The following is a 17,409-nucleotide window of genomic DNA, read 5'->3' as shown; positions in this document are numbered from 1 at the left end:
ATCGCAACGATTCCACCCGCAATCATGTGTGAATGCAGCCTTATTTTTGTTGCATTAAAAGGTGTTTAAAAAATTAAGAAGTATGAATTAGTGGCAGGGTCTTTTTAAGCATAACCATGCTTTAAATTCTAATGCCATGTTACCTGACAGTAGGTGCAGTAATGATGCCAATGAAGAGTATCCTGCACCAGCTTAGCGCGTGACTTGCTTGGAATACAAAGATGTGCTTTAAGAAGAATGTATTCAGTTCAGTCAGCTAGGAAAGAAAAAAAAAATATTCATTTTACTTGTGGCACTAAACAAAATGCATAAAGCAAAAGTAGTCAAAAGGACAAACCATTGTGTTTAGTTTCTAGACTACAGGAGATCAACAACATCAAGTTGCAAAAGTGTGAAAACCATATGTTATGAATATTAAAAACACATGACAATTATTTATGATACACACTTGTTTAGCAAATTAAATGTCACCCGTTTAGGGCTGACATCTACTTTAGTCATTGTACATAAAAATAGGTTATAAGTAAATGTCAACCCTAACTGGATGATATTTAATTTGCTAAAAGACTGTGCATCATAAAAAATTGCCTTTTCTATTTTGCTTTCATAAAATATGGTTTACACCCATTTTCCATTCGAACTGCATTGCTCTGGACAGTGGATAATGTCGGTCTAATGCGTGTTGACATGGCTGTTTGTATTCTAAACCAGGCACTGACAGGACAGGGCAACGATGCAGTGCACAATTGTCACCCTACTATAGGAAGTTCCTGAACAAGGAATTTATTGGTACGATCAATGGACAGCCTTCAATTAAAGCAGAAGTTTAATTTAATGATTGGTTTTGTAAACGGGTCTTATTTTACAGAACTAGCAGTATTACTACTCAAGGTGGTCATATGGCCTCATTACAATTGCAGCAACATAAATCTTGGTGTACAACTTACCTGCCAAATGATCATAAAGAGATATACTCCAGCCACTCTCTGAAATGAAGATTTAGGGTCAAACCATCGCACATATATCCAGCTTGCTGGAGTGAACTGCAGCACTGCTCTCTTGATTTTTCCTGTAGTTGTGTGAATGTCTCTGTACAATGGTTAAAAAACAACTTTAGACAAAGAAGTTGACAAAAAGACAACTTTTTTTTATAGAACAAAGCAAAAAAAAAAGTAAAGAAATAAAAAAAAGAAGAGAAGTCTATCAACCATACATCAACCATACTGCCACCTACAGGACCAGAGAAGAAATCTTTACTGACCACAATCTGGGTTAAGCAGGTTAAGATCCAGTACACATGGAAGGTAGAAGTCAGAGGGGGCTGCTTGCTGCATGCTCTTTTAGGCCTGGTTCACACATAAGCGGCCGCGGTTTCAGTGAGTCAGTCTGGTGCGATTCTGTTCACCGGTTCAGGTGTGAATTTTTACCTGAAATCACACCTAAACCGGACCTAAAAATGCACAGGACCCTTTTTAAAACTGCAGCCACACCGCACACATGTGAACCGCCTCCACTGAAAGCCGGTCCGATTCCCATGTTATGCGTATCGGATGCGGTTAAAGATGCATCCAATTCACATATATGTGAACCGAGCCTTACACCCAGCTTAAAAGGCGTGTATTGAGGTGAAGGAACTCCAAGGGCCCCCCAAAATGTCAAGTGTGCTGTGCTCATCAAATAGCATGTGCATTATCTGATATTGCAGTGAATGAGTCCTGCATTGACTGCCTTAATCAGAACGGTGCCGATATCTTCCTTAGACATTTATCCCTGGAACAAGTAAGATTTCCCCTCTAATCCTGCTTTGGTAACAGCTAAAAACTCAGTTCTTCCTCACTTACAGTACCAGTAACAGTGGTCATCAGGACAAATAAAAACGGAATCTCCCCAGTGGGGACACAGACACCTTACTATTTGCAAAAAACTAGAGAGCAACAGCCTCTAGCAGAGCCAGAAGTGATGACGACAACCTCTGGCGGTCACACTGCATGGACTGCCAGCTAAAGCAGCTTGCACTGAAGCCCAGCTTACAGGTACATTCCCGGCAGTTGCCCCATGAGGGAGATAGCCAGCCAGCCAGCCCGCCCCCCCCCCCCCCCAGCCTCCATCACCGGCATGGGTAATAACAATAAGCACCCCCCCCACCCCCAGAGGGGTTACTAGTACTACAAAATAAGAAGGGAGACGGGGTCCCTCACAACCCAGACACAATACCTGTCCAGGACCTGGATGCTGGGTCCTCCCCAGGAACCTTGCTCCTGTTAAGAGAATGCTGCATCCAGGAGGCCCCTGCCACCTAGCATTACAGCATAATAGGATTAAAAAAAACAAATAATGTTATCCTGTCTGGCAGATGGAAACACATGAAATTGAGGACCTGGAAGGTGGCACACTGCTCAAGACCTTGCTGATCAGCTGCAAAATGCAGCCCTTTGTGCTTGGGAGTTCCTCAGCCCCTTTGGGAAAATTTAAAATCCAGCTCAGAAAACCAGTTACTGTACTGGATTTCTAACCAGATGTGTTATGTCAAAAAGACCATCATAGCAAAATCTCCTAGTACACTGTACATCCCTGTACGGTAAACAGCTGGGACTCCAAAAGGGTGAGCATAAGATATGGATAACGTGAATAGCCATTAATGCATTAGAAGACCTACTTGAAGCTTGCCCAGTGGTAACTCCTCATCTCCAGAAAGCGACAGACCACCATGCCGAGAAGGATGCCACCTCCGTTGCACAGAAGGATGTCCAGAATGACCTGGTCCCACCAGCACTCAGCAAAGTTAGGAAGAAGATGCATGAAAAACAGCTGAGAGGAAGATGAAATAGTAAAATGGATTAATAAAAACCATTAAAAAACAGCTTCAGATACATCTAAAAGATGAAAAATATCTTGGTTGGCCTGTTACATTGTAACTGTAGAGGGAAGCAAATGTCCTCCCCACAAAGTCTCCTCAGGTCAACCAGCAGCAAAATGACAGAAGGTGGTACTTCCACAGTCCTACCTCGGATGGTCAGGGTCTAACAACCAAATTAGTAATATGATGACAAATGAAAACAATTTGCACCAGGAGACTGGACCTAGTATCAGATATACATTTTAAGGATACATATATGCATGCACAAAAGTGCATCACTTACAGGTATTTATTATCTGTCAAAAAGATTACAGCACAACCCATAAAAAGCTTTCTTCTTTTCTTACCAAACATCCCAAACTAGCTTTGCTCAGACTCCATTAATCTATTTCAGGGGTTAGATGTTGGTTTAGAGATGACATAATCATGTACATCACAATGTTTGTGCAGCAGCCCTTATGTTCTTGGCTGTGTGTACGTCAAAGGCCCCTTTCACACGAGTGGTCCGATTGGGTCCTGCTGTCTATTTTTTAGGGGGACCCTCCATTCTCCTCTATGGAGCAGCAGATGTAAACTGACTTGTGCCTGTTTATACCCACCATCCTCCTACCCAGCAAAAACAAACAGAAGGGATTCTTTCCCCTCCGTCTGGTTGGACTGGTGGGCAGTCTGGTGTAAAAGATCAGCCGGTTTGTTTACATGCGACTGCCCAGCAGAGTGGGCTGTGTCTCCATAAGTGGAGTGGACATGGATCGATGATCTGCCCGCACGGATCGAGCCTGTGTGAAAGGGGCCTTACAGTCTTCTGTTGCTGTCTGCAGAGGTCTGGGGTGCTGTGCATGCAGGTTTTTCATTTATATATTTTGTCCAGCGGTTCAACTAGCTATGCCTTTTTTCAACAAGACTATGAAACTGACCTGCCAGAATAAAAAGTCATCACCCACATAGCCGAGTTCCGTTGCCAACTCTCACCCTGTGACCAGCCAGAGGAAATATCCATGACTCTCACCCTGATCAGTCCCTCTGCTACCCCTCTCCATGTGATCAGTCAGAATAAATAATCCTTATCCTCACAACCTGCCCGTTATCCTGTGACCTGTTTGTGTCAAAGTTCATTACATTTGCAGAGCTCGATCCCCCTTTTACCCTGTGACCTGCCAGTGTATAAAATCATTACAGTCTCAAACAAATAGACCCACCTATCCCCCTGCCTGACAAACACACTACCTCTTACTAGGTGACTAGTTAAAGCACTATTCTGTGCAGAATGCTCACAGGAAAGTGGTGAAGATTTAAGTGCAAGTTTACCTTTGCAGCAAAAAATGAAAAGATAAAAAACACTGTACGCCTTCCCCATCCTCCCAGTCCCTGCTGTACTTACCTCCATGGGTGATAAGCTGTCAGTGCCCATGCAGCCAATGGAGCAGTCCAGGGATTTGGTATCCCCGCTCTTCTCACCCTTCTTTGGGATGGATTAGAGCGATTCTGATTACTCCCAGCACAAACACTGAGCTGTCAAAGCAGCTTTCAGTCAGAAGTAAAGACACATAGCTGGCTAGAATGGCCTCCCATCATGTGACCATTGATCCTTCCTGCCCCCCAGAGCCTTCAGAACTACAATAGCAAGAAAAAGTATGTGAATCCCTTAGCATTAACTGGTTTTCTGCAGTAATTTTCATAAAATACGATCTGATACTCATCCAAGTCACCCCAATAGACAAACATGATGTGCTTAAGCTGCTAAAAACACACAATTATTTCTAGTGTCTATATTGAACACACCCATTTAAAAAATTCACATTGCTGGAGGAAAAGGTAAGTGAACCCATAGACTAATTACTTCAACGAATGCTAATTGGATAAAGTAATTTGTACACCTGGAGTCCAAATAATGAAATGAGTTTGGAGGTGTGGTTTAAATCTACTTTAACTGATAAGCGACACATTTTAAGATTGCTGTTCAGAATAAGCATCAGCTGATGTGAACCATACCTCACAAAGAGGAGCTCTCTGAAGACATAGGATCAAGAATTGTTGATTGCCCATAAAGAGGAATGGTCAATGATCCAAAGCATTTGCCTAAAATCATTGCTGCCAAAGGAGGTTAGGTCAGCTATTAACTCAATGGGTTCACTTACTTTTTCCTCCAGCACTGTAAGTGTTTAATGGATGTGTTTAATAAAGACACGAAATCAGAAATGTGTGTGTGTTAACAGCTTATACACATTGTGTTTGTCTATTGCTGTGACTTAGATAAGGATCAGTTCACATTGATCTCTCCTCCTACCTATATCACATACAACACCATCTCCTCCGCTCCGCTTTCTCTTTATGTTGGGGTACCCCAAGGCTCAGTCCTTGGGCCCCTCCTATTGTCTCTCTATACCTCTTCTCTGGGGCAGTTGATAACCTTCCATGGCTTCCAATACCACCTCTATGCTGACGACACCCAGATCCATCTCTCCACGCCTCAACTTATTATCCTTTCATCACAGACCAATTTAATTCTTAATGGTGTTGAAATGTTTTTCACATTAGAGACTAATTTTATGTAGTAATGAGTGGCACCTTTATGCACATTAGTGGGTGTATTAGTTTGCACAATCTTCTATGTGTCTATATAATTTGTCTGAATTAGGTATTTAAAGCGGTTGTATACCCGCTGAAATTTTTTTTTTTTTTTTTTTTACCCCTGTAAAGCAAAAGGCATAACGAGCTAGTATGCACCGCATACTAGCACATTATGAAATACTTACCTTAGAACGAGGCGTCGGTATCTTACCTGGTCCACGCCGAGGGAGCTGTCATGTTGCCTCGGCGTGTCTTCCGGGTATCGCGGTTCCAGCGCTGTGAGTGGCTGGAGCCGCGATGTCATCACACCCGCGCATGCGCGCGGGAGATTTCTTACCCGGCAAGGTCCGGCAGTTGCCGGGCCTTCAGCCGAGAATCCCCTGTGCGCATGCGCCGCTGCAGTCAGCGGCTCATAGCAAGGGGAATATCTCCTAAACCGTACAGGTTTAGGAGATATTTTTTTTACCTACAGGTAAGCCTTATTATAGGCTTACCTGTAGGTAAAAGTTTAAAAAAAAGACTATACAACCACTTTAATATTGTCAGAAGATAGCAGCATTCACTCAATTTTTATTAGTTCAATTTGTATTACTTTTATTTTTTATCAAGTTTTTTGCTTACTTTAAGTATCACATACTAGGGTGGTGGGGTTAGGGCAGATTAAATTACTGCAGAAAACCAGTTAATTTCAAGAGGTTCACATTCTTTTTCGTGCCACTGTATTTAAAGGGATGCCAGGGGCGGGTGAGAAGGGGTTAAGGAAATTTTTCCGCTAGTTTGACATCATTCTACAAAACCGCAAAACAAAGTCAATTTGTCAATTGACTGGAATGCGGTTTTCTGTGTTTTTTTCCTATTAAAAATGATACAGTTGTACAATATGACACATTAGGAATAAATCCATGCAGACATGTACCTCTGTCAGCTCCCAAGTGATACTAATTGTCCAGCACAGGCCATAGCTGCGGATTAGCAAAGCCTTCATGGCCCAGCCCCAGAAATGACCGAAAGCAAATATGTCAAAATGACTAAGGATCCGTTCCCAGGTGATTACATGGCAATTCACTGCATATTCCTGCAAGAAAGAGCATCAAAAAATGAAACTGAATACAAGTTTTAATTTAAAAAATTAGTAAAAAAAAGAACCGAATCGTGAAAATATTCAGCATTTTATAGATAATGGATCAGAAAACGATTTCATCAAGCTGCCTATGGATTCCTGAGTTATAATTCTAAACCTGTGGATGAAGGGGAGTATGAGAAGGGTAGAAATATCTGCACCCAGGCCACTTCTCATATGAAGTTTCATTCAAGCATCACTGTGTCAACTTAAACCAAAAACTTGTGTGACTGGGCCCTGATAGAAACTGCTATTTTTTGACTCATGTCCTCTATAATGGTTCCTCAGCATTAAGAAAACATTTTACAGAGTCACTGTTATGAGGCACTTGAGCCAAGGAATGACTGCTTCCATAACAGCCTAATCACACAGGTATTCTGCTTCGTCACAGAAGTTCTTTCCAGTGTACAGAAGGTACATTCCATTCTTCACATTACTTAGCCCACCTCACAGAGCAATGGTTTTCAATGTGCCAGGTAGTGTGCCTCAAATGTAGCTCCCAATGTCTCCAAAGGGCCACATATAGTATTTATTACACAGAATGCTACAAAAAACTGTCAGACTGAACACTTGCTGAAGGAAATGGTCAGAGATTGTTCTTCAGGAGTGACACCAACAATAGGACACTATTCCTCCTGTGGACATCAACAACGGGACATACTTCCTCCCACTGACACCAACAATCAGGCACTATTCCCAATACCAAAGACAGGGCATTGTTAACTTCCAGTAGACACAGTCCGGCCCCCCTAAAGTCTTAATGAAAGTAAACTGGAGATACTGAGAGACTAGGGACATGTTGCACGCAAGCCCCAGACAAATTTCCAGCATGATGGACGTCTGTCGAGAAGAGACAACCACACACCGATCGAAATGCAGGCAGTCTTTGCTGAACCGACTGAATTTTGATCAGTGTATGGCCAGCTTTAGATTGTAAGCTCCTTGAGGGCAGAGACTAATGTGAATAATGCACAATATATAAAGAGATGCATAAATTGTCAGCAATATACAAATACCTGTAATTATAAATATATAATACGTGGTATTAAAACTGACAGGTAAGTACTCCTGCTGAAAGGTATAAATATGTCAAAATTCAGCAATGGCATGAAAATTTCAAGTGGTCAATCCTAATGTGCTCAAAAGGTAACATGTCACACTAGAACAGTGTTTCTCAACTCCAGTCCTCGGGACCCACTAACAGGCCAGATTTTAAGTATTACCTTGGGGGAGATGCAGACTAGAATACTGCAATCACTGAGCAGCTAATGATATCACCTGTGATGTATTTCAATTATCTTGCAAACCTGGCCTGTTAGTGGGTCCTGAGGACAGGAGTTGAGAACCACTGCACTAGAACTATAGGAGTTGCCAATTGTTGACCTGTTTTTGAATACACATGCTCCAGGGTTATAATAATTAAGGTGTCCATTTATAAATCAGAAGAATGGCCTTAACCACTTGACCACTGGGCACTTAAACCCCCTTAATAACCAGACCAATTTTCAGCTTTTGGTGCTCTCACATTTTGAATGACAATTACTCAGTCATGCAACACTGTATCTATATGAATTTTTTGTCCTTTTTTTCACACAAATAGAGCTTTCTTTTGGTGGTATTTAATCACCGCTGGGTTCTTTATTTTTTGCGCTATAAAAGAAAAAAGACCGAAAAATCTGTAAAAAAATAAATTTTTCTTCGTTTCTGTTATAAAATTTTGAAAATTAGTAATTTTTCTTCATATAATTTGGCCAAAATTTATACCGCTACATATCTTTGGTAAAAATAACCCAAATTAGTGTATATTATTTGGTCTTTGTGAAAGTTATAGCGTCCACAAGCTATGGTACCAATATCTGAAAATTGATCACACCTGAAGTACTGACAGCCTATCTCATTTCTTGAGACCCTTAGGCTCGGTTCACACATGGGCGGCACGACTTGCAGGTCGCCTCAGCGAGGCGACCTGCAAACGACTGCCGGGGCGACTTGCGAGACGACTTCTGCATAGAAGTCTATGCAAGTCGCCCCAAGTCGCCCCCAAAGTAATACAGGAACCTTTTTCTAAGTCGGAGCGACTTGCGTCGCTCCAATTAGAACGGTTCCATAGCACAGAACGGGAGGCGACTTGTCAGGCGACTAGGTCGCCTGACAAGTCGCCCCAGTGTGAACCGAGCCTAACATGCCAGAAAAGTACAAATACCCCCCAAATGACCCCTTTTTGGAAAGAAGACATTTCAAGGTATTTAGAAAGATGCATGATGAGTTTTTTGAAGTTGTCATTTTTTCCCACAATTCTTTGCAAAATCAAGTTTTTTTTTTTTTCTTTTTTTTTTTTCACAAAATTGTCATATTAGCAGGTTATTTCTCACACACAGCATATGCATACCACAAATTACACCCCAAAACACATTCTGCTATTACTCCCAAGTATGGCGATACCACATGTGTGAGACTTTTACACAGCGTGGCCACATACAGAGGCCCAACATGCAGGGGAGCACCTTCAGGCGTTCTGGAGCAGCCAGGCCAATTCTGACATTTCTCTCCTACATGTAAAAATCATCATTTATTTGCTAGAAAATTACATAGAACCCCAAAACATTATATATGTTTTTTTAGCAAAGACCCTAGAGAATACAATAGCGGTCATTGCAACTTTTTATCTCGCACGATATTTGCGCAGCAATTTTTGGAACGCGTTTTTTTTGGAAAAAAAACAGTTTTTTGCTTTAAAAAAAAACAAAACAGTAAGGTTAGCCCAATGTTTTTGCATAATATGAAAGATGAAGTTACGCCGAGTTAATAGATACCTAACATGTCACCTTTCAAAATTGCACACGCTTGTGGAATGGCGCCAAACTTCACCACTTAAAAATCCCCATAGGCGACGCTTTAAAATTTTTTACTGGTTACAAATTTTGAGTTACAGAGGAGGTCTAGGGCCAAAATTATTGCTCTCGCTCTACCGATCGCAGCGATACCTCACATGTGTGGTTTGAACACCGATTTCATATGTGGGCGGGACTTACGTATGCGTTCGCTTCTGCATGCGAGCACACGGACAGGGGCGCTTTAAAAAAATTTTATTTTTTTTTATTGTTCATTTTCCTTTATTTATTTTAGTTTGACACTTTTTTCCAAAAAAAAAAAATGTTTTGATCACTTTTATTCCTATTACAAGGAATGTAAACATCCCTTGTAATAGGAATATGGCATGACAGGTCCTCTTTACAGTGAGATATGGGGTCAATAAGACCCCACATCTCACCTCTAGGCTGTTCCTGAAATAAAAAAAAAAAAAAAAAAAAAAAAAAAGATCCTGGCTTCGATCATAGCGGTGAGTCGGTAGAAGCACCGGAGGGCGGCGGGAGGGGGGGCGTCCCCTCTCGCCTCCCGTAAGAACGATCAAGCAGTGTAACAGCCGCTACGATCATTCTTATGGTGTAGGGAATCGCCGGCTGAAAAAGATGATATCTGAATGATGCCTGTAGCTGCACCCATCATTCAGATATCCCTGCACAAAGTCAAGGACGTCGTATGACGGAAGGCGGGAAGTGGTTAAAACGCTTTTTTTTTTTTTTTAACACAAAGTTGTCCATTTATACAATATTTCTAACACATAGCATGTATATACCAAAAATGACCCCCCAAAATAGATTCTCCTACTCCTCCTGAGTACGGTGATACCACATGTGTGAGACTTCCACAGCCTGGCCACATACAGAGGCTGGGTACGGCTGAGCATGGCTGGGTATTGCAGAGTATCGCCGAGTATGACTGGGTATGGCAGAGTATGGCTGGGTATCACCGAGTATTGCAGAGTATGGCTGGGTATTGCAGAGTATGGCTGGGTATGGCAGAGTATTGCGGGTTATGGCAGAGTATTGCAGATTTTTGTGGGGTATTGCAGAGCATGGCTGGGTATGGCAGAGTATGGCTGGGTATCACTGAGTATTGCAGAGTATGGCTGGGTATTGCGGGATATTTCAGGGTATTTCAGGGTATTGCAGGGTATGGCAGAGTATTGCGGGGTATTCCAGGGTATGGCAGAGTATTGCGGGGTATTGCAGGGTATGGCAGAGTATTGCGGGGTATTCCAGGGTATGGCAGAGTATTGCGGGGTATTGCAGGGTATGGCAGAGTATTGCGGGGTATGGCAGAGTATCGCAGGGTATGGCAAAGTATTGTAGGGTATGGCAGAGTATTGCGGGGTATGGCAGAGTATTGCGGGGTATTTCAGGGTATTGCAGGGTATGGCAGAGTATTTCGGGGTATTGCAGGGTATGGCAGAGTATTGCGGGGTATTGCAGGGTATGGCAGAGTATTGCGGGGTATTGCGGGGTATGGCAGAGTATTGTGGGGTATTCCAGGGTATGGCAGAGTATTGCGGGGTATTCCAGGGTATGGCAGAGTATTGCGGGGTATGGCAGAGTATTTTGGGGTATTGCAGGGTATGGCAGAGTATTGCGAGGTATTGCAGGGTATGGCAGAGTATTTTGGGGTATTGCAGGGTATGGCAGAGTATTGCGAGGTATTGCAGGGTATGGCAGAGTATTGCGGGGTATGGCAGAGTATTGCGGGGTATTGCAGTGTATGGCAGAGTATTGCGGGGTATTGCAGGGTATGGCAGAGTATTGCGGGGTATTGCAGGGTATGGCAGAGTATTGCGGGGTATTGCAGGGTATGGCAGAGTATTGCGGGGTATTCCAGGGTATGGCAGAGTATTGCGGGGTATTGCAGAGGGAATTGCAGAGTATTGCACAGCATTGCAGGGCATGCAGAGTAGTGGGGATGGCTGAGCATGGATGGATGGATGGCTGGATGTCTCTGTGCAGCGCTGTGGGCACTACAGATGCAGCCCACAACGCTGCAGCCATCCATCCATCCGCCTCTTCGGTCACTGTGTACCGATCGGTACACAGAAGGGGAGGAGAGGGGGAGGAGAGGAACCGGCGTCATCAGATGACGCCGGTTTGTTTACATGTGATCGCTCCGTCATTTGACGGAGCGATCACATGGTAAACGGCCGCGATCAGCGGCCATTTACCGGGATCTGTGATGCGCCGGGTCCTGTGGACCCGGCGATCACGGATGCTCTCGAGTGCGCGCCCTAGGGGGCGCGCGAGAGCAGAATTCTGGGAGGACGTCCCTGGACGTCCTCCCAGAGTTAAACAACCGCCCTGTAGCCGTCATTTGGCTATGGGCCGGTTGTTAAGTGGTTAAAAGAGGTGTTCTGGCCCTCCCTCGAAAAAATAAAAAAGTCAGCAGCTAGAAATACTGTAGCTGCCGATTTTTAATATTGGGACACTTACCTATCCAGGGTTCCCGCAATGTTGGCACCCCAGCCAATTTTCCGATCGTCTGTCAGGTGCTGCATGCCGCCATTCCTGGTAAGGGAAACCGGCAGTGGAACCTTTCGTCCCCGGAGGGTACAGCAGGTGATATAGACCATCTCTAAGTGACAGCTGACCGCCCCCCCCCCCCTCCCCCCAATAACAACCAGCAAATTACACAAAGAATTCTCTCTCAGCCTGAGGTATCTAGCTTCTTCATATGTAGGCGTTTTCTTCTCCACTCCATTAGGCCTATCATGGTGATCAGGAAGCAAAAGCTGAAATCACAGAAGGCATCTGGTAACATTGTTGACCGAGATGGGGAGAAGGAACGAACTAAGGCCGGGGGGGAGAAGGAACAAAAAAAAAAAAAATACCCCCATATACTTCTCTTTTAATACATTCCCTGCATTAATGTAAAAAATGTCCCATTAGAAGTCTATGGCACCCTCCCCACCATAAACTTTCCCATCTCGATTCAGCACTGTGTCCCTCTGCAGTGGCACTGGTGTTTCTTTCTCTCCTTACAGGACAGAGGCAGTGCTAGTGGTGGGAGCCCTTGGCTCCTGCTGCTGTCACTCAAATCCTGTGAGCAGAGAGCTGGGGCAGGGTTGAGCTGTGCTGTGTGCGTCTATGGATGTACACAGCATGGCTTGGTGAGCGAGCCCGCATGTCTGCTTCCATCGCATAGGATTTACTATGAGGGCAGACACAGAAGAGAGAAAAGGAAGAGCAGACAGCGCCAGTGGAGGACCACAGAAGAGGAGGTTCAGGGCTACTCTGTGCAATATTGCACAGAGCAGGTGTAAGTATAACATGTTTGTTATTTTACAAAGAAAATCAAACCTTTTCAACTGCTTTAAAGCAGGGTGGATTTGATTTAAATCACAATTTAAATCACTAGTAAAAAGGCTTGATTGAAATAATTTTTAAAGAGCAACTGTCATCTCTGTCCTGTAGCAGCTTCTCCTCTGATCCGCTGTTGACTCACCGACAGTCCCATTCACTTTAATGGGACGGCTGGTGATGTGGCAGTGACACAGCAAGGTGAGGGACGTGGCGGCAGCAGCTGAGTGGATGGCGCTAACAGGCGCTGCCATGATGGATCTGATATGACAGGTACTCTTTAAATGTAAGGACTTATTCTTGCTGGTAGTTAGAATCCTTAATACTTGCAAACAAAATGAAGGTTTCCTACTTAGAATAATAAGCCGTCAGGTTAGTAAAACAGCGATATCAGAATCGATTCAATCATACAGTTTGTAGTGTACATAGATTTGCAAAACAATGGGATAAAGGAATATTCCTGAACTGTGTTTTATCTCATGGTTACTGCAAATGTATCAATGCAGTGCATGTTATCTCAGCTTGCATTCATTGAATGAGTTTTCCAAAAATGGAAATATTCCAGAATATACAGCCTCATGCTACATAACTAAGCTCCATTTCATGCTGAATAAACAAAATTATTAATGTATCCTGAATAGAAAACTATATTTGGGTAGTTTTTTACTCCAAAATAATTTAATTAAAATAAATTTGCTTAATCAAAAAAATCAGATTAAAAAAAATAAATAAATATTGATTTATATCCACCCTGTAAAGTCTAACTCCAGGTTTACTATAGAGTTAAATAGTTTGTTTTGACCAAGCTGGTCCAAATGAACTCTCTCCTTTACTAACAGATGTGGCTGCTCTGAGCACTGTACAAATAACATGTAGCATAAGCTACAGACCGTATACAGCACTGTGTTCTCGCAGTTAGATGGGGACTACCCTTCTAGTTGCCTAAAAAAAAATCCAGTCCGCCTGAGTGCTACTGTATTTTCTACATGAATACAAGGCCTCTCCAACTCAATTTTGTTCTGGGAACAGGACAGGAAGTCTCCATCCCACAGCTGGAACACAGCGCTGTATACTGTATGTACATGAGGCTACATCTAGTTCATACAACACCGACAAGCCTCTGTATGTGTTAAAGGAAGTAGTTCACATGGAACAGCTTGGTTCAAATAAACTATTTAAGGTTCATTGAAAACATGGTTTTAGGCTTTAGTTTATAAAATTTCTACCATAAGGGCTGGTTCACACCACAAAAGCACACTCCAGATCCGTTCTGGATACCTTTCTGCATGCGCGGTTTTAACGTTTCTGGATGCATTCCAGATGCTTCTTTTCCTCTTTTTTCCACTGTACTGGGGTCCGGTGCGTTTTTGATGCATTTTACTGCGTTCCAGTACAGTCCAGTGCAGGAAAAATGCAGCATGTTCTACTTTTTTTTTCTGGAACTGGAAAGCCCTGGCACTAACTCGCACGGTGTGAACTATGCCATTGGAAACCATATAATCTACTTTCCATGCGTTTTTCATGCAGAAAAAAAAAAAAAAAAAAAAAAAACGCACTGGGCTGCATGTGGTGTGAACCGGCCCTTAAAAAGCAACACCTACAAACATGTCTCCCAAGCAGTTTCCCCCTCACTGAAATGACATTTTCCTTCTGTATTTTTAAGCTGTAAAATAGGAAAGGGTAAGTGTAATTACCATGATGTCCGATTCCCTTGTCGCATAGCGAAGATTAGGGTCCAGCCAATACATGACAGCTTTAACCTGCTCGTGGCTCAGGAAGAGCAAAAATACCAAAAACAGGAAATAGAGGACGCTGAGGCCTGGAAGACAATAGCAAACATGACAATTATTGTGTGCAATGCTGGAGAGTTTGCAGGAAAAAAACTACTACTTTATTAGGTTAGGATTTATTTAGTGCCACCATTACAGGACAACCATTTGGAAGACAGGAAATTAAAGTGTTACTAAAGTCTAAACGTTTTTTTAGTTACATGCATTTTCTGCATTAATGTGGTTCTAAAATCTGAAGATTTTTTACCTTAAAGTGGATGTAAACCCCATTCATGAAATCTGGCCTGACATATCTGTAGCGTTTACTTATCTCTCTCCAAAGCTCTAAGTGCCGTCTCTTTCTGCTGCTCCATTCCTGTTATCAGCATTATAACTTCTGACAAGTTCTGACACTGGAGAGAACAGCAGCCTGAAATTTGTGTCAGGGAGGGAGCTTAGAGATAGATTAGCAAAGAGCTTGTCTATTCACAGTACAGCTCTGCAAGTTTCTTCGTTCCTCTACCTATATGGATGGGGGGGGGGATGTGTGCCTTTCCTCCAATCAGCTCACACACAGTGTATGCCCAGACTCCACACCCACTGCTGAATGAGGAAAGATTTGTAACACAATGTGCACTTTCTAAACAGTGAAGAAAGCAGAAGACAGCACATGTACAAATACAATTTATGTAGGAGGGAGGATTTGTTTCATCTCTATGTATCATCTGAGGCTGTTCACTTCACTGGGTATATATGAGGGTTTACATCCACTTTAATACTTTCTATGCCTTAAGGTAACCCCCCCCACAATACTTACCTGAGCCCCATCTCGATCCATCAATGTGCATGAGAGCGGAGGCTTTCTGCCTCCTCTTAGGCTCAGAGACAGCATTGGTAGCTAATGGCTCCTGCAGCTGTCAACCACAGCCAGTGAGGAGAAAGCAGGGGGCACAGCTGAGCCACTTTCTATGTGTCCATGGGTGCGAGCCCGCATGGAGTGCCCCCATAGCAAGCGGCTTGCTATGTTGGGCACTTGGCAGGGGAAGAGCCGGTGCGGAACCCAAGAAGGAGCGGGACTGTTCTGTGCAAGACCATTTCAGAGGGCATGCAAGTGTTATTTTTTTTTTTTTAAATGAGCTTACAATCACTTTAAGATAACAAAATACCCCACTACCTGTCCAACCACCCTCATTCCTAAACACTTACCTGGCTCCATGTCACCACTCCAGCTGTCTTGGCTCTGGCTCTGCACCCCTCACTGCCCAGTCTCACATGAGAAACTGAGAGCAGCGGAGCCATAGGTTCCTGCTGCTGTCAATCAAACCAGTGATGAGAAAGCGGGGGCGGGGTACTGTGTTTTTTGCTAATAGAAGCACACAGCATGGCTAGGGAGTCAACGGGGGTGTGCATGTACAGGTACCTCCAACACTCAGCTTGCTACAAGAGGCACCCTTTGGAGGGAGGAGCCAAAACAACTGGCAGGAACTGCCAGAAGAGAGAGAAAGTGACCTTTCTACACAGAGAAGGTAGGTGGTTGTGTCTGTGCAGCTGCTGCATCCCAATAGACATGAATGGGACAGCCTGCATGCAGATACACAGAACATCTCTGCATCCCGTGTGGGCAAACAAGGCTCTGCGCAGATTATTGCCTTAAGCGGTATTAAACCCAAAAGCAAACATTATATTGCAGCTTACCAATTCTTAGATCTTGTGGCTGCAGTAGTTTTCTTTTTTTTAGGTTTTCTTTCCTCTATTTTCACCTTGTGATCCTGTCAGTTTGTCGTCTTTCTACAATACAAGCTCTCCTGCAGATGTATCAGTTTACACGGATGAGACAAACCATTTGCCACTGAAAGGGGTGCTTACAATGATCAGCTTTTATTCATGTAAAACCTTAATCCCAAAAGGAAAAAAAAAAACCAAAAACTGTTTACTATAGCTAACTATAAAGTGTTAAAAGGGGTTCTAAAATCAGAAGGTATTTTATCTTAATGCATTCTATGCATTAAGATAAAAAGCCTTCTGTGTGCAGCAGCCCCCCTAATACTTACCTGAGCCCCATCTCCATCCAGCGATGTCCACGATACAGAGACACAGCAGTGGCACCATTGGCTCCCACTGCTGTTAAAGTCAGTTAGCCAATCAGGAGAGAGAGGGGGTGGAGCCGAACCATAGCTCCGTGTCTGAATGGACACAGGGAGCTGTGACTTGGCTCGGGTGCCCCCATAGAAAGCTGCTTGCTGAACAGGAGGGAGGGGCCAGGAGCAGAGAAGAGGGACCAGAGAAGAGGAGGATCCAGGCTGCTTTGTGCAAATCTACCGCACAGGGCAGGTAAGTATAACATGTTTTTTTTTTTTTTAATTTTATAAAAATAACAGACTTTACAATCACTGTAGCTGTGGTTTGGCTTCAATTTGTTAGCGTATCCAAAATCTGCTAGTCCACCCAACACTCCCCTCCTGAAGACTGACAATGTTGCTGTCCAAAGGTGCCCCCATTGTGCCTTCATCCATAGTGGAGGCACTCTAATACAGGAGGTGTGTTACTGGCCAGATCACCAGGTGAAAACAGCCTAAAAAAAGAAAAATGAATACAGCCACCACATCTAATGATTGGCAAGCTTCAATACATTACATTTTTGGTTTTGGGTTTAATACCACTTTAAGTACACCCGTGTGACTGAGGCCTTAAATTCATTGTAACAAAACAAAATCTGGTAAAGTCCAAAAGGGAATAAATATTTATGCAAGAAAAAAAAATATATATTTTCACAGTTGGAAAAGCAAATAAGTAACTCTGCTGCTGCTGCTGCTGCAAAAAAAAAACAAATGTTTGCAGCAGAGCTGAAGAGAGTGTGGCCAGTGGTGTGATGTGGATGATGACAGATCTCGGTGAGTATGGGAAGTGAGG

At 43.3% G+C, this 17,409-nt stretch overlaps 1 protein-coding gene across 4 annotated transcripts in view; it reads right to left on the bottom strand.

Moving 5' to 3' along the window:
• Window positions 1–17,409, bottom strand: part of PTDSS1 (phosphatidylserine synthase 1) — a 135,503-nt gene that overhangs the window by 29,630 nt on the left and 88,464 nt on the right. For all 4 annotated transcript variants that reach the window (XM_073632004.1, XM_073632002.1, XM_073632005.1 and 1 more), the window contains 5 exons: window positions 14,425–14,549; window positions 6,345–6,503; window positions 2,657–2,808; window positions 948–1,089; window positions 144–256 (listed from right to left, as the gene is read on the bottom strand). In XM_073632004.1, coding sequence (XP_073488105.1) covers window positions 144–256; window positions 948–1,089; window positions 2,657–2,808; window positions 6,345–6,503; window positions 14,425–14,549 — 691 coding nt within the window. The remainder of the gene's footprint in view (window positions 1–143; window positions 257–947; window positions 1,090–2,656; window positions 2,809–6,344; window positions 6,504–14,424; window positions 14,550–17,409) is intronic.

This window comes from Aquarana catesbeiana, linkage group LG05, assembly GCF_042186555.1.
Source record: "Aquarana catesbeiana isolate 2022-GZ linkage group LG05, ASM4218655v1, whole genome shotgun sequence".
NCBI classification, from domain to species: domain Eukaryota; kingdom Metazoa; phylum Chordata; class Amphibia; order Anura; family Ranidae; genus Aquarana; species Aquarana catesbeiana.
Note: the sequence above shows the minus strand (reverse complement) of the source record. Positions and strands in the feature narration are given on the sequence as shown.